The sequence below is a fragment of the Caretta caretta genome, chromosome 12 (assembly GCF_965140235.1).
Source record: "Caretta caretta isolate rCarCar2 chromosome 12, rCarCar1.hap1, whole genome shotgun sequence".
In the NCBI taxonomy this organism is placed as follows: domain Eukaryota; kingdom Metazoa; phylum Chordata; order Testudines; family Cheloniidae; genus Caretta; species Caretta caretta.
In genome coordinates, this window is record NC_134217.1 from 4,003,899 (window position 1) to 4,027,888 (window position 23,990).

At 49.7% G+C, this 23,990-nt stretch overlaps 1 protein-coding gene across 1 annotated transcript in view; it reads left to right on the plus strand.

The window, feature by feature from the left end:
• Positions 1 to 10,614: 10,614 nt before the first annotated feature.
• The window catches only part of LOC125620750 (uncharacterized), a 52,983-nt gene continuing 39,607 nt past the window's right edge, over positions 10,615 to 23,990 (plus strand). Inside the window, exons 1-2 of the mRNA XM_048816859.2 lie at positions 10,615 to 10,846; positions 19,958 to 20,036. Coding sequence (XP_048672816.2) covers positions 10,630 to 10,846; positions 19,958 to 20,036 — 296 coding nt within the window. The 5' untranslated portion in view covers positions 10,615 to 10,629. The remainder of the gene's footprint in view (positions 10,847 to 19,957; positions 20,037 to 23,990) is intronic.

Genomic DNA, 23,990 nt, shown 5'->3' on the forward strand with positions numbered 1-23,990 from the left:
GCACTGGGGAGCTAGGTGCAGACTTGCATTTGAGCAGTTAATAAAAACACTGATCGCCAGTTTTTAAATATTATGATTTGACTTAACCAGTTACCAAATGGCCACTGTGACACCATGCCCAGATTGTAAAAGAGAGGCTGGCAACAGAGTCTGGCTGCTTCACACAGACGTAGGGCTTGTCTACACTGAGTTATTCTGGAATTGCTATTCCAGAATAACTCAGTGTGAACACTCTTAGTCCAGAATAAGAATGCCTTTTTCCTGATTAACACTGGAATTTGGCCAAACTCGGCTTGTGCTGTATCTCCTTTGGGCCCCTCTGTGCTGCTTCCCCGCAGATTCTGCCCAGACCTCAGCCTGGTTGCAGTGACCACCAGTCACTGTCTGTTCTCATGAGTTTCCCCAGCTCCTGCCAGCTCTGAACAGGTTTCCTCCCCACACTCTGCCCTGCATTCAGCTTCCTCTGCTGCTCCTGGTTTCCATGGGGCTGCTGCTTCCGCAAGTGCCAAGTTATTTCCTGGGTCTGGGTCCTCCACAGAATTTCTACCTGTTCCACCTATTGGTCAGGAAAAGGGGATGTTTCAGCATATCCATCCTGGAGGGTTAGAGCACAGCAGAGAGAGGGTTGGATGGGAACAGTAGTTTGCTGTTTAGCCAGTACATCTCAATACGTAGGTACAGTACAATGCCCTTGGCATGACAGTCAGACCAACAGGACCGCAAAGTGATAGTGACATATCTGACTTTTCTTGACAATGGTAATAAATAAATGCTGGCCGCACCCACAATGTACTAGACACCAGCCAGACACCCCAAGGAAGAGACGTTCCCCAGTCCAAAGAGCTTACATCCGAAGCATCAATCCTACAACAGAGAGCACAATGGCACAACAGTCTGCCCACATTTTGTCCATTGCAGGATCAGCGCCTACGAAAACAGGCAACTTATAATGGGTGGGGGAAGAGATACAACCCAATGCTGCAGACACCCAGGTGCTTACGTTTACTCATATGAGTAGTGCCATTGACTCTATTGGGACTGCTCACCTACTTAAAGTTAAGCTTGTGTGTTTGCACCATCTGGTCAAAAACGTACAATTTTTATATACTGTGCTTTAAAAAAAATACTACTAAATAAATCATATCCCATATCCTGCCCTTCCAGCTATTTATTGTTATCTGGCTAATTTCTTGTAGACCTCATGGAAGCAGTGGGTCTTGCCGAGGGATCTGAAGACTAGTTAGCAGAAATTCATACAGACATGGAGACCCAGTTTGCCCACAGAGACAGCAGAGCGAGACAACAGATTGAGATCATGTTGGCTATCTAGGGAAGTAATTAATAAAGAGGCCACTTGTACTTCAAGGAGAGATTGATCATTCCAGCACTGCTAAGAAAAGAAGTGCTCACTAAAATACACAGCATCCATTGACTCCAACAACGGGGGTTGGAGAAAGCTCATGGCTTTTACAGATGGAAGCACGGGTGAGAGGTACTTTGGGAGAAGAAGCAACTCCTTAGCATTGTCCAGAAAGAGCCTGGCTCTAGCTTGGTCCCTTGTCATGGTTGTATCTGCAGTGTAGACAATCCAAAGAATCAGTGTCCTCCCTTCCCTTGGACTGATGCAGTTCAAGTTTCAACGTTCTTCTGTGATGACCCTGTGACATTCTATATCTTGGGGGAGCGTCCTGTAACCCCCATATTTCTCATTTATACATAATTGTGATCTTGCATATACAGCAGGCCATGAGAGGTATCAGGGGAAAGGTTATGAACTGCTGAAATCCACTGTTCTATCTAAATATGTGTACCATTAGTGCATATGAAGTTATGAGATTGTGTTGTATGGTTGTCAGTAAAACATGCTGTAAGTTGGGGAATCGGGCAGATATTAGCTCCCCAGAGACAACAGCAAGAAAAGTAACCAACACCAGAGCTGGGTGTCAAACAACCATCAACGGCCATTGTCTAGCAAGGGAGCTACAATTCAATGACTCACCTGCATGAGGCCACACTAGGGCCCGGGGAATTGCTCAACCTTGCCTGGGGACTCAGCAATGCCCACCAGACATGCCTGGACTTGTGTTCTCCAAGCACAAGGGACTAAGGGTATAAAACAGAACACAGGGGCCCCATGCTTGGTCTTCTCCTGCCCCCACCTATGCTGCAAGCAACAAAGACACTCAGAGAAGAAGACTGAAGACTCCAGAAGAGGAGACTGGCCCAGGATTATGGGACAAACCTGTATATTAAAGACTGCAATATCCAGTGGGGTGAGAAAAACTGCTTAGTCTAAATGTTGCCCAGTCTAATAGGGTTGAGAGTTTAGACCGCGTGCTTATATTTTATTTTATTTTGGTAACTTCTGACTTTTTGCCTATCACTTATAGTCACTTAAAAGCCATCTTTTGTAATCAATAAACTTCTTTAATGTTTATCTTTACCAGTGAGTTTGCTTGAAGTGTGTGGCAAATCTGCTCAGGGTTGCAAAGGCTGGTGTATATCCACTTTTCAGTGATGAAGTGGTGAACCAATTAATATGTTTGCATGGCTCGTCTTGTTTAGATGGTATATTCCTGAGGTGCAGTGCTGGAAACTGGGGGAATTTGGATGGTGCTTTTCTCTGTGTGATTCATGAGTAGCTCTGGGAGCACTCATGTAATCTGGCTGGGTGTGGGGCTTCACATGCTGTTGTGCTGAGTGATAACAGCGCCTGGAGAGGTTGCTGCTGGTCACTAGCAAGGCATTGTGAGAGACAGCCCAGGCTGGATCGAGTTCAGGGGGCACAGCGGTCCCACAGTCCCAGGCTGCCCTCCGGGGATCCCGTCACTGTCCCATTCCTGGTTCCCCAGTTTGCCAAAGCCCTCCAGGAGACAATGCTAAATCAAACCCTGATATTTCTAATGTAAAAACCAAGCAGAAAACAATGTAACCCCTTCAAAAAATTGTCTTTGTACATCACAGAAACCAGTAAAAGGCACTATGACCAGGGGCACTCCCCTCCTGAGTGCCTCCCAGTGGTTCGGTGTGGTACTGCAACCTTTTCCCCATTTCTGGCACCCACTGTAGGTTGCCAGCTCGCTAGGCAGGTCTTCAGTGGTTCAGCCCTCTGGCCGAGTCACACATTCAGAGCAGTCCCCTTCCAGGATAGCAGAGAGTTCACCAAACTGCCAGCTCTCACCAGGTCTTCAGCTCTCTGAGCCCTTTAAGTCCAGCTCAGGCTTCTAAACGAGCCTTATCCCCTTTTGGGGACTTAGGCCGCTTTACCCACGGCTGCTGGGGGAACCCGGGCCCACCCCCTACTCTGGATCCCAGCCCTGGGACCCTACACCCAGCACCCACGTATCACCTAGTTTAAATAATTGTACTGTTTTCCTTAGGCCTCTTCTCACCTGGTTCCTTTATCTTCACCCATTACCTTAAGATTGCAGTTCTCAGGTCCACCCCCTCCCGGCTCCACCCCCCTCCCAGCTTTTAATCCATTGCACACCACTCAAGCAGAGCTCCCTTCCTCCCACTGCAGTCCCAGCCAGGGGTCTACCCTGCTTAGCCCCTGCAGCGCCTGTTAGCTGAGCCTGCTGGGCTCTGATTGGCTATATCCATGCATGTCTGGAGGACCTGCCTTTGCTGCTCCTTTCCTGGGGCATGGTACAGGAGCACTGCAAGGCCTCAAGCCCAGGACCACAAAGGCCAGGTGCACTCCATCACAGGCACAAACGGCTCACGAAAGCTCATGCTCAAATAAATTGGTTAGTCTCTAAGGTGCCACAAGTACTTCCTTTCTTTTTGCGAATACAGACTAACACGGCTGTTCCTCTGAAACAACACTGAGTTTTGCTTTGCAGTTCATCTTTAAATAGAACAAAATGTGGGCCTACGTACCTGATCAGTGGCTCATCAATTCCACTGCTCTGCTTACACAGTTAACAATAATGCTTCCTAAAGTACCCCTCTGCCATGCAGCAATCCAGAACAAAATTCATGACGAGTCAGCCTTCTTCTTTATTACTCCTTCCTTTCCCCCTGTTTTCTAACTCATGTATTGCCTAGCCTCCCCAGTTCTCATAGCTACTTTGGTCAATTCTTTGCATAACACTATCCACATGCTTGGCTGTATAGTCGACATACAGTAACAGGACCCTGCACTCTTTGATCTGAATGTTTAGGGCCGCCAGCTTACTCTACAAGATCATCAAAATGTCATGACGTTGTACCATTATGTTGTACAGTTCTGGTTAGTGCAGAGGTTCTCAAACTGTGGTCCACGGAACACCAGTGGTCCATGAGCTCCATTCAGGTGGTCCATGGATAGTTCCCTCTAAGGCGTGCACCTGGGCGGCTACACACGGGAGAATGAAGGGCCGCAGGCGTGGCTCCACTAATTAAGTGCCTGGACCCTGGAGAAGACGCACATGTAAGGTGAGGTGGCGGCCTTGAGGGAAATAGGGGGTAGGTGGGAGGGGGAAGTGAGGTGAGAAGAGGGGGTGGGGGAATTTGGGACATGCAGGGCTGCAGCGGACAGAGAAGGAGGCGACTTTCCCCAGCTCCAGGGCTGTGGCTGCTGAGAAGAGACAGCCCTCCTTCCCGCCCCAGCTCTGTGGCTGCTGCAGTGGGGGAAAGACCCCCCTCCTCCCCAGCCCCAACTCGGGGGCTGACATGGCGGGGGAGAGAGGGCACATCCATCACAATTAGAAAGGTAAGACTACTGATATTAAAATATGAGTTGTGTGCTTTTATTTGTAGAACAATTTTTTTTAAATTATTATTATTTTTTAATATAGTGCTTTTATCCAAAGTGCTTTACAATACTTAGCTAATGGTACAAACAATATTTGGAAAAATCATTAAGTGGTCTGCCAAGACCCTCAGCAATTTTCAAGTGGTCTGCGAAAAAAAAGTTTGAGAACCACTGAGTTAATGTATATATGTTCCAGTGCCCTTTACTGGGTGGAATCAGAATTCCACTGGTGGGTGGGTGTCTGAGAAAGGGGGAAAGAGAGAGACCCCCACCCCTTTTCTGCTCAGATGGCATGGATCAGGAGGTGCAGAGTTCTGTCCCCAGAGTACAGGCATCTTGACATTCTCAGGGGCCATTGTGTGCAGCATGGTGACAACTGTGAAATTCCTAAAGGGTCACAGATCTCTCACGTTGTGATATATTGAACCAATGTTCCATACTACACTGCTCTGTTTCATTTGGGTTCTTATGCCACAACACGTTGATATTGCACTGACCCCAAATCATTTCCAAGACACTACAATGTCCCTGCAAGCCTTGTTCTGAGGAAGGGACTGTCCTGGGCCCTACAAACCAATCCTTCTCCTAGCTTGAAAATTAGACTGTGGTCTCTTTGGTGTAGGGACTGTCCTATGTTTGTACAGCACCTAGCACGATAGGGCCCCTATGGCATGCTCCTGTCATAATTACAATAACAGGACCATCCCCCTAAAAACACGATATTCTGCAAAAAAAAGATGTCAACTCCAGCTCTTCCGCTCACACATGTCCACTTGTGCTTCCCAAGAAAAGCAGCGGGCTCTCAAATGTTTGTAATGAGTTCCCCTGTTAGTTGGTTCTGTGGAATTTTGCATGATGTGGCTGATTCTCATGGTGGGCTCATTGAGAATGTGATCTCCAAACCACTCTGAGTTGCCAGGTTGGAGCCCCAAGGGTCTCCAAACTGATGCTCTCATTACATGAGGCCTACTCTGAAGGGGTGAACCTCAGCTGGCTCTGCCCAGAGGAGCACTACAGGCCTAAGACACATATTGTCCCATTGTTTGCTGCACGCTCCTTCCTCCACTAAGAAATAGGAGATTCCAAAAGTCTGCCCCAATTTCTTCACTGCCCTGACCCCAAAGATTCTGAAATCCCTTGGGGCCAACCTTGTACTTTATATATTTAAATTAGGGCTGTCGATTAAATCGCAGTTAACTCATGCAAGTAACCAAAAAAAATTAACTGTGATTAAAAAAATGAATCGCCATTATTCGCACTGTTAAACAACAGAATACCAATTGAAATGTATTAAATATTGTTGGATTTTTTCTACATTTTCAAATATATTGATTTCTATTACAACACAGAATACAAAGTGTATAGTGCTCACTTTATATAATAGGCGCCAATTCTGTGGGTGCTCGGGAGCTGGAGCATCCATGGAAAAAAATTAGTGGGTGCTCTGCACCCACTGGCAGCCAAGCTCCCCGCCCTGCCCCACCTCACCTGCTCCTCCGCCTCCTCCCCTGAGCGTGCCGCGTCCCCGCTCCTCCGCCTACCTCCCAGCGCTTGCCGCCGCCAAACAGCTGTAGCAAGCTCCGGGAGGGAGGGGGAGGAGTGGGAACATGGTACGCACAGGGGAGGAGGCAGGGAAGAGGCGGGGCCGGGGTGGGGATTTGGGGAAGGAGTTGGAATAGGGGCAGGGAGCGGGTGGAGTTGGGGTGGGGACTTTGGGGAAGGGATTGGAATGGGGATGGAAGGGGGAGGGGCAGGGGTGGAGTTGGGGCGGGGCCAGGGGCAGAGTGGGGTTGAGCACCAGTAGATGTCTATGCTTTATATTACTTTTGATTAAGAATATTTGTACTGTAAAAAATATAAACAAAAGAAATAGTATTTTTCAATTCACCTCATACAAGTACTGTAGTGCAATCTCTTTATCCTGAAAGTGTAACTTACAAATGTACATTTTTGTTACATTACTGCACTCAAAAATAAAACAATGTAAAACTTTAGAGCCTACAAGTCCACTCAGTCCTACTTCTTGTTCAGCCAATCGCTAAGACAAACAAGTTTGTTTACTTTGATGGGAGATACTGCTGCCTGCTTCTTATTTACAATGTCACCTGAAAGTGAGAACAGGCATTTGCATGGCACTTTTGTAGCCGGCGTTGCAAGGTATTTACGTGCCAGATATGCAAAGCATTCGTATGCCCCTTCATGCTTTGGCCACCATTCCAGAGGACATGCTTCCATGCTGATGATGCTTGTTAAAAAAAGTGTGTTAATTAAATTTGTGACGGAACTCCTTGCGGGAGAATTGTGTGTTTCCTGCTCTGTTTTACCTGCATTCTGCCATATATTTAATGTTACAGCAGTGTCGGATGATGACCCAGCACATGTTCATTTTAAGAACACTTTCACAGCAGATTTGACAAAACGCAAAGAAGATTTCTAAGGATACATACAGCACTCGACTTAAGGTTTAAGAATCTGAATCTCCAAAGAATCTGAGGGGGACAAGGTGTGGCGCATGCTTTCAGATATCTTAAAGGAGCAACACTCTGATTCGGAAACTACAGAACCCAAGCCATCAAAAAAGAAAACCAGCCTTCTGCTGGTGACATCTGACTCAGATGATGAAAGTGAACATGTGCCAGTCTGCTCTGCTTTGGATTGTTTTCGAGCAGAACCCGTTATCAGCATGGACGTATGTCTTCTGGAACATTGGTTGAAGCATGAAGGGACACATGAATCTTTAGCGCATCTGGCACATAAATATCTTGTGATGCTGGCTACAACAGTGCCTTGAGAACACCTGTTCTCACTTTCAGGTGACATTGTAAACAAGACTTGAGCAGCATTATCTCCTGCAAATTGTAACCAAACTTGTTTGTCTGAGCGATTGGCTGAAGTAGGACTGAGTGGACTTGTAGGTTCTAAAGTTTTACATTGTTTTATTTTTGAATGCAGTTATTTTTTGTACATAATTCTACATTTGCAAGTTCAACTTTCATTATAAAGAGATTGCACTACAGTACTTGTATTAGGTGAATTGAAATATACTATTTCTTTTGTTTTTAGAGTGCAAATATTTGTAATAAAAAATAAATATAAAGTGAGCACTGTACACTTTGTATTCTGTGTTGTAATTGAAATCAATATATTTGAAAATGTAGAAAATATCAAAAAATAAAATGCAAATAAATTTAAATAAATGGTATTCTATTATTGTTGAACAGTGCCATTAATCGCGATTAATTTTTTTAATCGCTTGATAGCCCTAATTTAAATAGGTGGATTTAACGCTGGGGAAAGCTGCTGCATTAACACAGGAGAGGTACAGCATGGGCAGGGACAGGGCAAGGTTCCTTGCCCAGTCTGACAATCTGCCCCAGCCAGAATCAGCCCCTCCAGAACCAGAGGGGAGCTCTGTCTCCATGGCCCACTTGTACCTCAGCTTATCTGCCAAGGGCTGTGTGTCTGCCAGAGCTGGTGTGTGAGTGGCTGTTGGTGTTTTGTGCGTGGGTTGGTGTCTGCAGATGTTTTGGGATATGTGTGAGTGTCTGTGTCTGGGCATGGCAGGTTTCACTAGCTGCAGGAACTTTTTAGGCCAACTGAAGAGCAATTTTTCTGCATCTGTAGCAGGTTGCACTCGGAGGCCAGCAGGCCTAGTGGGCAGGCCATGTCTCATGAGTCCTTCCACCCCCAGAGACCTGTGCCCCGGAAGCAGTCAGCCCCAGGTCTGGCTTCTAGGCAGGGGAGCCACAGGGCTCCATACGCTGCCCCCGCCCCAAGCACCGGCTCTGCACTCCCAGTGGCTTGCACACCTCCGCCTAGGAGCTGGACCTGCTGCTGGCTGCTTCCAGAGCACAGCACGGTCCGGTCCGTGGTGCCAGGATAGGCGGGAAGCCTGCCTCTGCTCCCCGGCTGTGCCACTGACCGGAAGCTGCTGGAGGTAAGTCCGCGCCCCAGCCCCCCCCAACCCAGAACTCCTTCCTGCACCCAAACCCCCTCATCCCCAGCCCAGAACCCTGACCCCCTCCCATACCCCAATGCCCTCCCACACCCTGAACCTCTCATTCCTGGTCCCACCCTGCAGCCCTCACCCCCCCGCACCCCAACCCTCTGCGTCCCCCTTCGAGCACATCGGCCACTGGGGCTTGCCCAGTCAGGCCCCTTCCTTCCCTAGGCCCCTGCAAAGCCCATCAATCTCCCCAACTCCACCCTCTCAGCCTCCTCCTCTTCCTTCCATGCTGACACACGCCCCGCCCTACCCCGCACCCCAACCGGCTGTGGGGAGCCCGCGGGGCAGGGCCATCCTTAGGCATAGGCAACATAGGCAGCTGAATAGGGCACCTGAAAATTTGGGGCACCACTGGGTCTTAGTGTCCACCCATCCAGATCCTATCCCTGTTCTGACCCTTCCTGCAAGCTCAGAGTCTTCCTCGGGAGGGGATCTAGTAGTTAACAGTGAAAAAGCCTCCAGCCTGCCAGACCGATTAACACAACATTGAAACTGTTAAAGAGCCATTCAATGGGTAATGAAACCATTTAACAGGCATTTGCCAAACCCCAGGTATATACTGTCAGTTTCTGAATTTACTGACAAAAACAGTTGTGCATTACTGTAATATTTACTCAGAACATATCAGTCTACAGGACCTTAGTTTAAAATTTGCTTTAAAAATGTTTTATTAGTGTGTTGGTGAAGATTATAAAATCACATCTCTAAAAAATCCTTGCATAGATTTTTAGATGCACAGTCATCTTTAGCCTTAAATGCTTGGATCTTCAGACATACAGTTTTTTAAAATAAATCCTTCAAAAGACCACCCTTATCTAAAATACACACTTGAATTACTATAGTAAAAAAACTTGCTTCCAAAGTCTTCCTGTCCTTTCTGTCCATCCCTTTCCGCCCCACCCTCCAGCTGAAGAGGTCCCTTTCCTTCCAGATAGCTGGACAAAGAGTTTCCCTTAATTCTATCTGATGAACTAGTTTTAAGAGAACCCTCCAGCAAAATCAGTACCTTCATAAGATATAAAACCCTTTGTTATGCCTAAAATCTCCGGAAACATTTTTCAAAGTAGGTGAAATTTCATAAACATGTCTACTGTTATGGAGAGCACCCGGGGTAAATTAGTGTTCCCTCTTTCCACAAGCAGTGAACATTGTTATGAACCTTTTTAAACCTCTGTGACTGATTAATTTCAAATAATGTCTTTTGGTTCAGTGAGTTAAATAGGTAGTAATCTGGAATGATTCCCTCATGAAGGCTTAAGCGTACATGTAAAATACAAAATCAGCTCAGAAATAGGGATGAAGAAGATGTAAGAGAGAGGCGAGCGGCGGCCTGGACGCCACAGTGTTTCATGTCGTGTTCAGCCGGGCAGCTGACTCCCCCTTCCTAGGACGGTTTTGCAAATAAATGTCTGACAAACGTCAGGGCAGAGCAAAGACCCCGTGGCCGACATTTTTTATTCCCCCGTTCAGTGCTTTTACTTGGGTCCCTTCCGCGGGAGGGAGCGGGTCGGGGGTCTGAGCGGTGACTCTCCGCCACCGGCAGCGCCGGGCGCCTCCTGCGCCTCTGCAGCCCCGTCCCCCGCCGGGCTGCGGGGCCGGGCCGCCCTCGGGCCTCGCCCCCCCGCCCCCGCTAACACTGCGCGGGGCCCCAGGCCGGCCCGGCGGCCTCTCTGGGTGCGCAGCTCCCCGCCGCCCCTTCGGCTGCAGGCCCCAGGCCCGTCGCCCGGGGCGGGCGCTTTGCCACTCGCTCCGGTGGGAGCAGGATCGGGCCCTCAGACAGCAGCCGGCCGGGCAGCGCCGCGCTCCGGCCCCCGGCTCCGGCGCTGCGCGGAGCCGGGCCCGTGCTGCAGAAATACGCCCCCTCTCCCCCGCCGCCGCCTCGGAGATGGTTTGCTTCGCGCGCCGCGCTCCCCCCCCGCCACCGCGAGAGGCGATGGTACATTCCGCGGGCGCAGCCCTCAGTCCCGACGTCCGTTGGCGGCCGGGGCAGGAGCGGCGGCGAGCCGAGCGCGTGCGGGTGCCGCGCGCCCAGACCCCCCAGCTGCCGCGGGCCCTGCCCGGGGGCATGACTCTGTTCGGCAGCGAGGACGGGTGCTGGAGGTGTAAGTACGGCCCGCGCCCCTGCCCCTGCCCGCGCCTGCGCCTGCGCGGGATGCGGCCCGCTCCCCTCACACGGTGGCCCAGGCGGGCCGGGGCCGGGGCCGGGGCCCGTCTCCGTCTCCTCCGCTGCCCCGCCTGGCGCCGGCTCGGCCGCGCGGGCTGAAGGGAGCGGCCCGGGCCGGGTTTGGGGGAGCCGGTGGCTTCTGACGCAGGTGGCCGGGCTGCCCACGGGCCTGCGTGGCGGCGAGCGCGGAGGGGCGGCAGGCAGCCAGGCCGGGCGGGGCGCCCCGCTTCCCCCTCCCGTGCGGGCTCCCCCCAAGTCTCTGGGTGTGGAAGGTGGCGGCTGGGCCGTGAGGAGGTGAGAGGAGCCGCTGGTAGCCCCCTGGGCCTCTGGTGGGCTCTGCTTTCTTCCCTGCAGCAGGAAAGCTTCCATAGGCGCAGTGGGTCGAGCTTCCTGGGAACGTAGAGTCGGCCTGAGCTGAGGAAACCCACTCTCGGCATTGGTCTCGTATTTGGGCTCAAAAGGAGCCTTTGCTGCCATTCATCTGGGGCCCTGCCGTCCTGTCTGGGGCAGCCGCAGTAGGCGCCTTGGCCCCTTCGCCTCCAGGTATGTCCTTAGCGGTTGACGTCCCCGGGGCAAAATGCCCCCAAAGGAACCGGAGGAAACAGCGTCGGAGATGGAGACACCAAGAAAGGAGGTGCTGGAAGGAACTGGGAAGTTAAGGAGCAACGAGTCCCCAGGACGGGGTGGTATCCCCAAGAGTTCTGGAGGAATAAAGTGGCTGAACTGCTGATAAAATGTGCCATCTCTTATGAATACCAGTTACTGGACTGGAGGACTGACGGGAAGAAAATGTACCTGGAAGTAAAAGGTGGGGCGATTTTGGGAATTGCAAAGCAGTGAGCCTCACTTCTGTAACTGGTTGAAATAATAATTAAAATAGAATGGTAAAGCACCTAAATTAACATGCTCTGATAGGGATAAATCTGCATGGCTTCCGCAAAGGAATAGCGTGCCTCTGCAACCTATTCAACAAAAAGGAGAACAGCTGACATGGTTTATTTGGAGTTTCAAAAAGCTTTTGACAAAGTCCTTCGTGACAGGCTACTAAGGAAACTGGAGTCTGAAATAAAGAATTGGCATGGATCAAAAACTGGCTAAGTGACAGAAAAATGATGAACAGGAATATTTTTAACCTGGCAAAAGGTTAACAAGGTTGTGTACTATGACCACTGTTTTTAATATATTTATCAATGGAAAAGGAGGTGAGGTAGCAAAATTTTGCAGGTGACACAGGACCATTTAGGTTAGTTAAGACTAGAGAAGACCATGAGGAACTTCAGAGGAACCCAGTTAAGCTAGGTGAATGGGCAGCATGGTGGGAGGTGATATTCCATGTTGAGAAGTGCAAGGCAATGCACACAGGAAGAAATAATTTGAACTACTCTTATACCTTATTTTGTTCTAAATTAACTGTAACGACTCAAGAAAAAGGTCCTGGATGTCACTCAGTGAAAGTTGGCAACAAAAGTCAAAAAACCAAAATGTTAGGGTGCTTAAAGAACTGAGTTGGTAATAATAAAAATATTATAATGCCAATTTATAAATCAGTGGTCTGGCTTCAACGGCAATACAGTATTCAGTTCTGGCCACTTCATCGCCAGAAGGATATAGCAATAATTGATGGATTTCAAAGATGGGTGACAAAAATAATTGGTGAGGGAAGACGTCTGTGTGTGGCAAGATTGAAGAGATGGGGTCTGTTTAGTTTAGGGAGGGGCTGTGAGGAAGTATACAAAACATAGAAGAATACAAAATAATGAGTGGTCTAGAGAAGGGAGATTGGGAACTCCTGTTCACCTTCTCTCAGATTACTAGAACAAAGGGATGGTCAAATTGGAAGACTGCAAATGTAAAACTGTAAAAAGGAAATTCATTATACAAAGCATAATTTGGCTGTGGAACTCACTGCCACAATATATTGATGAAGCCAAGGGTCCTAAGACAGAATGGACATTTATATTGATAATGAGGACATCTACAGCTTCTTCAGAAAGGATATTAACACCAATATTTTTAGATGGAATGTGGACACTCCTTCAGGGCACAAGCCAAGTATGAAAGGATTTTGGGAAGACCCTTCCTGTTGGGACAGGTTATTCCATTATTGTCCGCTAGGGGGTTTCTTGCACATCCTTCTGAAGCATGTGATGCTGGCCACTGTCAGACGCTGTCGGCAGAATGAGCATTGTAGTGTGTGCGGTTTTGTTGATGAAATCTGACTTTCGTTGACAAAAGTCTAGTGTAGACAGGGCCTTAGTGTTACTAATGTGCCTTCATGGAAGCGTTACTCTGAAATCCCAAATCACTCCCCATTGTCCACCCCAGTGCCAGCAGAAGTCACACCAAAGAGTACTTGGTTTCTCCACTAGTCGACTGTTATGTTGGTGAGATTTTTATTTGTGTGTGTGTGATATGGACACTTCCCCACTGTGAACGAGATGCAGTGAGTAGCATCAGCGGTTTGGTCTCCACCAAGCTGTGCTGCAGTTCAAATAGGCAACGACAGTTTTTGGAAGTCCTATACAACTAGAGCATTATCTGGTTGACAGGGTATATATTGTAAAAGCTGTACTATCCTTTAAAAAAGGAAGCGGGACTGATCCTTGCAATTCCTGCCCTGGAAGTCTAATTTTTAACCTTAGTAAAATAATGGAACAAATATTAAAAGCAAAAAGAAAGCACTAATTCTTTGGAGGATAAAGGCACTATGAGCAATAATGAGAACAGGTTTAAAAAGACAAGTTCTAGCCAAAAAAATCTTGCTCATGCTTTTTGACAAAATTAGATATATTTAGAGGTTAGTAAAGTATTTACCACAGTGACTCATGAAAATCATACCCTTAAAATAGATTCAGATTGGCTTTGATATGGACATTACATGGGCTAAAAATTGATTATTAAACCCTAACCAAAGGGCACTGAAAAGGAGGAGTTGAAATTGCAGGTGGAGAGGTGGGGATCCAAGTGGATAGGGGTTGGAAGAAGGTAAACCTCATGTTAGTTAAATGTGCCAGAGTCTGCCAGTCAATGGGATAGAGTGAGTTGCTATTCAACATAAAGAGTGGTTGAATCTGGCCTTAAATTTGCAGATGACACTAAATTGGGATAGTTGCCTACAGCAGAGAGGATAGAAATAATACTGGTGAATTGAAAGAAACTGGAAATATGGGCAGAAAATAAAATGAGATTCCTCTTGGAATAAAATGCACAGTGGTTTGGGGACAATATCATCCGATTTACAGATTTTCAAGGGAAGACTGAAACCTGGAGGGCCGAGATGCTGAAAGAGACTGACAGATGACAGTAGAGGGCAAATTAGACACGAATGTGAAGTGTGATGTGGCAACAATGTTCTTTTGGACAGAGGCATCACATCACGGACAAGGAATGAATAGTCCCGATCTGCGTGACGCACCTGGAATAGTGTGTTTAGTTCTGGACACCTCGTTCCCAGAAGAGAGAGTGAAACTGGAAGGGATTCAGAGAAGAGCAGCAGAATGATGAGACAGACTGGTCGTAAAAGAGCTGAATATATAGCATGGCTAAGGTGGGGACATGACAACAGCCTGCAAATATGGAGCCTGTAAACACCAAGAAGGAGGAAGAATTATTGGCTGGTACAGAGCGGCGTAGTTAGGAGCAGTGGGTTGGAGTGATAACGGTGTAGTGCAGCTTTCATAGTGCTGGAAGGAACCTGTTGCTTGGGGGACAATTCAAATTAGATGGGACAAAGCCCTGGAAGATAGACTCTAGGGGACAATCCTGCCGTGGCAGGGAAAGGAGCTAGATGACCCAGGAAATGGCCTGAACCAAACACTCCAAACCTTGGATCCAGATCCCTGTTTTCACATCTGGCCCTTCCTCTCTCATGTGCTGAGCCTAGGGCATGAAACTTTGGCTGTGAATCTCGTATTTTGGGCCATCCATGTTTCTTATTATTCTAAATAGACAAGGTAGAGGGGCCATGACTTGCCAAAGGTGACAAAGATCAGAGAATAGAACCTAATTCTCCTGATCCCAATCCAGTGCTCTACCCATTAGACCACACTGCCTGCCAGCATGACCTTGCTGGAGTGAGAGTCTGGGAGCAGCAGCACTGCAAGGCAGTGGCAATGTGAAAGGTCTCCCAAGTACGCAAGCACATGAGTGGGGGTATCTTTGCATGGTTTCCTTCCCCCACCCCGTTCCTTCTTAGCCGTGGCAGGCCCTCTCTGCTGAGTCTGTTGTGGCTGAGGGATCTGTTGTTTGCCTGGGAACACCTATCAGCATTTCATGAATACTAATTCAGCTGGTACTTGGGCTCCGGGAGAAGCGTTCCAGAAGATGGGGCTCCAGGGATTACTGCAAACAAGAGGAGACAGTGTTCATTGCACAGGTGATGATGTGCAGACGTGTAACAGGTGCAAATGGGGGGCCATGGAGAGAGTAGGGACTGTCGGAGCAGCCCAGACCCCTCCGAGGCACTGGCAGCTAGCATACTAGTGGAGTCCTAAAGGTTACTAAAGACTCCCTGTCGAGATAAAGAACTGGCAACTACAGGAAGCACATCTGCTTGGCTGGGGCCCTGCCTGGAATTCCACAGCTCTCTATGTCCTATCTCAGCACATACTGGGTGTTGTGTGGGCCCATCTTAGCTGTTCCTGAATCTTGCTCTGGATCTCTGCAAGGCATTACACATGGACTCTGCAGGGGGACAGAGTAATGGTGGAGCCAGCATGATCTGCAGTTGCATGGTGTACTGTCACTACTCTTTGGATGCAGCAGCAAAGATACTCAGGTGATGAGTGCAGTCGGTACCAAGATAGATTTCCAGTCAGGGTGCTGGGATGTGCAAATGTGGATGGAAAGCAGAAGCTGCGCTGATGGGAATGGTGAGCTCTTAGTCTGGGCTTTTGCTCCTACTGCATGTAACCCCCGTAGGTCTGTATGCACAAAGCGTGCCCATGGGGAGGCTCTGTCACTCATTTTCTCCATCGTGGGAAGGCAGAGGAGATTTCACTTCCATGCTATTTCCTGCCAGCTCTAAGCCTCTGCACCCCTGATACTGAGCTCTGAGACTCCCCAGCACTGACTGGGGCTGGCACATGGGGTAGGTGGACAGTGATGGTCAATGGCAGCTTTGACTGTGATGGTGGGATCAGTGGGTAATGGTCTTGCTTGAAAGGTTGTTGTATCCTCCCCAAGCTGCATAGGACCCTAGTGCCTCCTTTGGCAGGACCATCACTAGAGAGGCTTTCCTTCTACTGGGCTGGAAGACATTAGTGTCCCACACTGAAAGGCACTAGGTATCAGCCATCTGTGACATCTAGCTGAGTGACATCTTGCCAGACTGGCTTGGCCTTGTATTCTTCTGCAAATCTTGTTTCCAGACAGTCTTCTGGACCCAGTCAGCACAGTTCACACTCAGCTGTAGGCACACCAGGCAGCGACACTGGATGTAGACAGGGTTAGTGCACCGTGTTCTCCACCTGGATTGACCCGTGCAGTTCTTAAGCCAGGTCAAAACATTCTCTGTCCTGATCCAGCCCAACTTCACTGAACCTGGGCTCAAGCTCTGTGAGGTTGGGGCCACATTATTATTGGTACTGCAGCAGCATCTAGAATCTCCAGCCGAGATCTGGTCCCCATTGTGCTGGCCTTTGTACATATACGAACAAAGAGACTGTCCCTGCCCCAAAGAGCTTACAGGCTAAATAGACGGAGGAGGGGAAGCAGCTTGCTGAAGGTCACACAGTAGGTCAGTGGTGGAGGCCTCCTAAGTCTCACACTAATGCCTTATCTACTGATACATGCTGTTACTAATAAATATGAGGGTTGAATCCATGACCCTGAGATTGAGTTTCATGCTCACCCAGTGAAGCCACCAAGCAAGGATGGCATCAGTCGCAGGAAATCATTTGCTGCCCTGGCAGTGGGCCCAGCAGCACTGCTTCTAGAGGAGCAGCTAGGGATGGGCGCCTCCCCTATGTTCGTTCACTAGGAGCAAAGAGAAGAGCCTGGGCAGGATTCCTGTGCCCACCTGGAATGGACTTTGGATACAGCTCCTGCTGTGAGAAGAACCAGAACTGGATGTCAGTGGGCTACAAGGCCAAGCTCAGCCCCTCACATGGCTGTTTGCCTGCAGCAATAGAGGAACCTGAACTGTGGTGCTGGGACTATGTAACTTCTGCCATTGGAAGCTGGGAATCACCATCTGCTGATAGTGTCTGCAGAGAGGCTGCCTCACACAGGAGTCTCCTAAGGTGCCCCAGTCTGTTGAAAGCCCTTCTAAAGCAGGCCACCAGTCTGGGCCATGTCTGGCAGCAGCCAGGGTACCTCCTGGGGTAAGAAGAAAGGATTGAAATGAAGCTCTCAAACAGAGTAAGTGCAAAGAAAGTGCATTTGTGCCAATGGGAACATATGGCCCTCGAGTACACTGAGATTGAGACGTGAGTAATTGATTCCCCAGGGGCAACATTTCTGATGGTCAGATTGCCTTGTGTTTTGCTGTTCACCCACCAGGCTTTTTATAAATCCTTTGGAGACTCCAGAAACACAGCAGCTGGAAGCCCAGTGTGCTAAAGTTTAGCAACCTGCTAACTCTCTCTCCCCCTAGCTGTGTCAGTGACCATGCTGTACATGCTGGTGCCTCTACCCTGGGAGGTTACAGAGACAACACCAGCAGGGGGCACTGGCTCAGCCAGACTGCAGACCAGTCACAGCTTGCCCTAGCTGCACCCCCTGCTCTGAAGCAGAGGTGAAGGAGCGGGCAGCTCCTTAGAGGGTAAATACTTTACCATCGTAGCAGGGCTTTCGTGTGGGTAACAGCACCCCGGCCTGGAGATGGCTTAATAACAAACAGTCCTCAAAGTCCCAGAATAGAGTCCATCAACACAACACAAAGCTTCTGCTCTGACATCTTCAGCCAGGCTTGGAGCTCTTCTTTTGTCCCAATCTGCTCTGCACCAAGCAGCCACCCCGGCCAGAACTCCGCCTGCTTCAATTCTCCCTCTCTTTGGCCTACAGTGGTCAACAGGCAAAGCCCCTCTGCTGCTCTCCTGACCACTGTTGGTTAGTCTCCTTCAGGACCTCCTGCCCTTACTTCCCCAGCAGCTCCCTGACTCTATTGGGTGAGAGAGATCAATGGGTAACTAGCCTTCCCCTGCTGCTGTTGCCCTCTTTATAAGACCCAGGTTCCTACCCTTAAGCCCAGGGGGAAACTGGGCTGCCTCTTTGGTCAAGAGACCTTCAAAGAAGCCCAGCACCCTGCATGAAGAAGTGCTGGTTTGTCAGTGAGTAGGACTCAGGTGACAGCTTGGTGACAGGTAGGGTAACCATACGTCCCATTTTGGCCGGGACAGTCCCTTTTTTAAGCCCTGTCCCAGCGGTCCTGACTTTTTTGGCAAAAGTGGGCATTTGTCCTGTTTGCTCTCGTCAGCTTGATCAGTTGGCCAGAGCAAACCGAACAAATGCCCACTTTTTAAAAAAAGTTGGGGTGCGGAGGAATGTGCTGGGGTAAGCAGCGATGCCAGCCCTGCACGGGGGGAAGGCAGGGCTCGGGTGAAGGCATGCTGGTCTTGGGCAGGGGGAAGGCAGGGCTCGGGCCAGTAGTGATGCCACCCCCAGCCTTGCCCAAACAGCGATGCCAGCCCTGCATGGGGGGCTCACCCGAGTGGCTCAGGCTAGCCCTGTACTTGCGGGGGGTGTGTGTGTGGAAGGCTTGTGCTAGACCCACAGTGTCCCTTTTTCCCTTTGGGAAATATGATCACCCTTGACAGGGGGCGCTGTGACTAGCTTTTTGATGAGACCCAAAAGCAAGGTCCTGACCACTTGTGGTCATCAAATATCTCCTGCCGCTGGGATGTGAGTGATATTACTCTGGCCAAACTCTACTGTGGATAATCTCATTCTGCCTCCTCCAGCCCCCTGTCGTTGCAATTGGCTGTCAGTTTCCTCTTCACATCATGTCTTTACTGCTTGTGTAGTTATACAGCACCTAGCACCACGGGGTCCAGTTCCTGGACTGGGGTTCCTAGTTACTACCATAATATACAGACTACCTCTAATAATAGTGCTGTTGTGCTCTCCTAGGGTCTCTCCCAGGCCATTTGCATCTCTGTCCAGGAACCTGTCCCCTTACAGTACCCCAGGCCTGACCAAGAGGCCCTGTCTGTACATAGTCCATCAGCCATGTTTTGTCACTGGGTTAAAGCCCTGCTCATTCAGAATGTCATCAGGCGTCCTAGGAGGTTGTGGCAGTCGTTGGAGAATCTGGAAAGGAGGTTGCTTAGGTGGTGTAGGTTAATGGTGGTTATGGTGCCTTTGTACCTTCAGCATGTGGAAGTATTGTGTGTGGAGTGTTGCATAATGGTTGCAACCGATGACTAGGAGTTAGGACTCCTGCATTCAACTCATGGCTCTGATGCTAGTTTCCTTTTAGGCTAATGTGTTCAAAAGTGGCCTCTGATTTTGGGTGCTTAATATGAGCGTGGTTTTCTGACAGTTCAGGCACCCCGAGCTCCAGTTGAAGTCATGGGTACTGAGCGTCCCCGGCATCTCTGACAGTTGGCCCACCTGATCTCAAGTCAGGCACCAAAAACTCTTCCCTTCCCTAGTCAGAAGCTGTTTTTCAAAATGTGGCCTCTAATATCTCTGTGCCTTGGATCCCGTCAGTAAAATAGGGATCATGACACTGACTGACCTGCTGCGGGGGGATGAGGGAGTCACTGTGAAGTTCTTGGAAGTGTGACGTGTGAGAGCCGCCCTGGAGGTCATTCATTCGGTCCCTATAATCACTCCTCTGGCTCTTGCTGCTTGTGGTTCACATTCAGAAAGGAGTGGGGTGGGGGGCCTTGAAGGCACCCGAGTCCCATTGAAATCAGTGGAAGTTAGGCGCCTAGGTGATTCCTGAGAGCCAATGGGTGTTGGCTGCCAGCTCCCTGAGGTGTTTTTGGAAACCCCACCCTACGGAAATATGCAGCTGTTTCTTCTCATATTCCCCTTCCTTTCTGTTGACTGTTTCATCCCCTCTCCTAGCCCTGTCTCACTCCCCTGCTGTCTCTTCCCCTAGATTTGGACATGGCCAGAGAACCCAAGCCGAGCCGAGCCAGGCCTGGACAGAAGCGGCAGCATGGCGGCACCCTGTACCAGTGAGTCTGCGTGGCACATTGTGTTCTGGTGGGCGTGGGGGTGTTGTGCTAAATGGTGCTTGCTTTTGGGCCTGGGGATTATCCTCAGTAGTGTTGGGAGAGCGTCGGAGTGTCTCTCGTGGGACAAGACCTCTGCCCCGATGGTCTCTCTTCTCCCGCCAGCACTCCTCCCCATATCCCATCTTCTTCTGCTCTTCACTCAGCCAGACCCTGCTCCCTCCCTTGAGCTCCAGGTTCTCCTTCCATAGCCCAGAAGGCCCCCTGGCAGGGCATTCAACTCTGTCTGTCTGCTGGGCTCTGGATGACGTCTCTAGTCGCACCACAGGTGACTCCCAGAATGCATTGCGTCCCACTGGGGGGCTGGAAGGGGTGGGGTGGCAGGTGTACCAGCTGAGATGGGGAGATCTGCTGACCTGCTGAAATGCCATGATGGCAGGAGGCCTGCTGTCACAGTCACTCAGACTCATGTTTTCACACCTCAGATAAAGTGTCCTAATTACCCATGATCCTCTACTACACCCACAGTATCAGCCTTGCTCTCTAGTGGCCGGGGAGCTGAGTGACAGAGACTCTCTGTGAGCTCACAGGGGAGCTGGTGCTTTGGGCACCTTCATGTCCCAGTTGGGGCAGATTCCTTGCGCCGCTCTCCCTGGGGGCGGTCAGGGGGCAGATTCCTTGCGCCGCTTTCCCGGGGGGTGGGGCAGGGGCGGTTTCCTCACGCCCCTCTCCATGGCTGTCAGAAGGCTGTGTCTCAATGGAAATTAGAAGCTCTAAAGGTTAATCTGCTTTAGAAATATTACGCTGAAATTCACCATCCCAGCCTTGCAAATGATTTTCTGGAGACATTGGTCCCTCTGAGGAAACTGCAGGGAATTGAACTGAGGAACACAGGTGTTGCCAGACTTGCTCAGACCCAGAGTCATAAGAATGGCCATACTGGGTCAGATCAAAGGTCCATCTAGCCCAGTATCCTGTCTTCTGACAGTGGCCAATGCCAGGTGCCCCAGAGGGAATGAACAGAACAGGTCATCATCAAGTGATCCATCTCTCATCGCCCATTCCCAGCTTCTGGCAAACAGAGGCTAGGGACACCATCCCTGCCCATCCTGGCTAATAGCCATCAATGGACCTGTCCTCCATGAACTTACCTAGATTTTTTTTTTTTTTTAAACCCTGTAATAGTCTTGGCCTTCACAACATCCTAGGGCAAAAAGTTCCACAGGTTGACTGTGTGTTGTGTGAAAAAAATACTTCCTTTTGTTTGTTTTAAATCTGCTGCCTATTAATGTCATTTGGTGACCCCCTAGTTCTTGTGTTATAAGAAGGAGTAAATAACACTTCCTTATTTACTTTCTCCACACTAGTCTTGATTTTATATTTATATTACCTTGCAGCCTAAAGTTGGCCTCCAGGACCTCTCTCCTGTCCTTCCCTATGTCATTGATATCTACATGTACCACGACCACTGGCTCTTCCCCAGCACTATACATAAGTCTGTCTAGATATCTCGAGAGATCTGCAGCTTTCGCACCTGCCATCTAGTTCAATACCCTGCCTCCCAAGGTGGCCAGCACCATATGGTGGAAATCATAGCAAAGCATCTACCTTTCCCTCCCATGTCGTTAGGCCTTTTGCTGAAGGGGTAACTCCTACTGCAGCACCAAATTGACTGTAACAATTACTCCCTCATGGGAGAGCAGAGGGCCCGACACCAAGAGCCTGGCTCGACTCCCCTGCAAGGAGACAGGCAAGTTGGGCAGCCACTGACCTTGCCGATTAAATTGCAACAAGTCAGCACTCTCCCTAAGGAGCAGAGCTGGGATCCAGGGAATGTAGCGTGTGGAGCGGGAGGGACATTGCCAGCTGGCCAGAGCTCTGTCTTGCTAATTGTTCTGTCAGTTGCCATGGGGATGGTGCCGCAGCCTGCTGGGATGAAGGCAAGGAGGGGGACCTCCCTGGCCACATGAGATCCATTGCTGCTGCTTGCCCCCCATCCGCAGCTTATTGCTCAGCAGGCTGCATCTGGGTCACCCCACTTTGAGGAGCTCACAACATGGCTCACAACATCCTGCTCACAACATTGCTCATATAGTGCAATACAGTGGCAGGTAACGCTCAGCAGTGCCTTGTACAGATGAGGAAACTGAGTCAGAGAGGGGCCAAGGGACTTGGCCAAGAGCACAAGTCAAGTCAGTGGCAGAGCCAAGGGTAGAATCCAGGTACCCAGGCTCATGCCCCATCCAGTGGCTCATACTGGCTCCATATGCTGCATTTCAGTGGGGCAAGTTGTGTGGTTGAGTGTTTGGGACCCAGGTCTAGGTGCTGGCTCTGCTGCTGTGTAACTGTGGCTGAGTAATTGCCTCTGTTTCCTCTCCCACCTATGCAGAGCTCGTCTCTGCAGATGGCAAGCTCTTTGGAGCCAGGCCTCTCTCTCATTGAGTTTGTACAGTACCTAGCGTGATGGGGCCCCAATCTGGCACAGGGCCTCTAGATGCCATTATTATTCAGTACGTGAATCCTATCGCTGGCTACAGTAATGCACAGAGCACCCCAGTTTGTATGGAAGGACACTCCAAACCTTGCAGCTCTCCTGACATAGCCACTAGCCTGTGCATGTTACCTCTCTGCAGCTCTTAGGGAGCCTGCAGAAACATCCGGCCTTTTAGGGGCCTACGCACACTGCCTACACTTCCAGGCCTCTCACTGATTCATTATTATGTATCGAGAGTTGCCAAGGATGCTTGCCACCGTACCTACAAGGAGACACAGGCCTGCCCCTGGGGCTCCCTAGCTAAGTCAGGCAGACAGTATAGTTTGCCCGTTGTGCATGTTGTGAAGCATGTGATTGTCTTACTTCCCTCTGGGGGTTAATGCTGTTGACAGCATGAAGCTGAATGAAGCAAAATACTCTGCGCAGGGGGAATCACTGTTGCATTAACCAGGAATCGAACCCAGGCCTCCCACACGGCAGACTTCTACTGCTGAGCCAACAATGCTGAGAAGCTCCCACTGCTCCCACCTCGCCCAGCCATTCTTTCTCTTGTGTAGTACCAGTCTGTTTGCAGCTTTTCACGTCAGTCCACTACCATGTGGGTGTCCGTTTCAGTAGCAGAGGGAGTGGGGGTGTTGGAGCAGATGGGGGAGAAAGGATGGCCAGAAGAGGTGCTGAGCCAGTGAGACTGGAGTAATACAGCTCTAGCATGCTCCTGGTTTGAGAGTGTCTCTCCCCTGCCCCCTCCATTTCAGGAGTGTGAGTGACTGCAATCAGTCCAGTGCCACTGAAATGACATCCACAAAGTGATGGGGAATTTTAGCATGCAGAGCTATTCCAAATTGCAGTGGTAATCACCACTCCATACATCACTCCCTTATGTGTCAGGCAAGGAATGCACTACCAAATCCCCAGTACTCCCTGCAAAATGCCCCATGTTTCTGGTTGCTGTTTTTATGAGCTAAAGCAGTGGTTCTCAAACTTTTGTCCTGGTGACCCTTTCACATAGCAGGCCTCTAATTTGACCCCCCCTTATAAATTAAAAACACTTTTTAATATATTTAACACCTTTATAAATGCTAGAGGCAAAGCTGGGTTTGGGGTTGACAGCTCACGACCCACTTGAGGGGTTTGAGAAGCCCTGAGCTAAAGGAATAATCACCCACAACCTCACCCTCTGCCCTGAGTCTCACATTTTCTCTTTCTTTCTTCGGGTTCCTTGCCCACTTCTCCCTTTTGACAGGCCTTGTTGTGTCTGTCAGAATTACAGATTTACAAACCCGTTATCCAGCTGAAATCCTCTTTAGATGCTGTCACAAAATGCAGCCACCTTTTGTTCCTGCACTTTTAAAAAATTAAAATAGGGTGGAAAAAAATCAGCGCAGGCCTTGGCTGGGAGTCAAACCCAGGCCTTCTGCAGGGCAGGTGAGAATTCTATCACTGCCGGAGCGGGCTGACCGCAA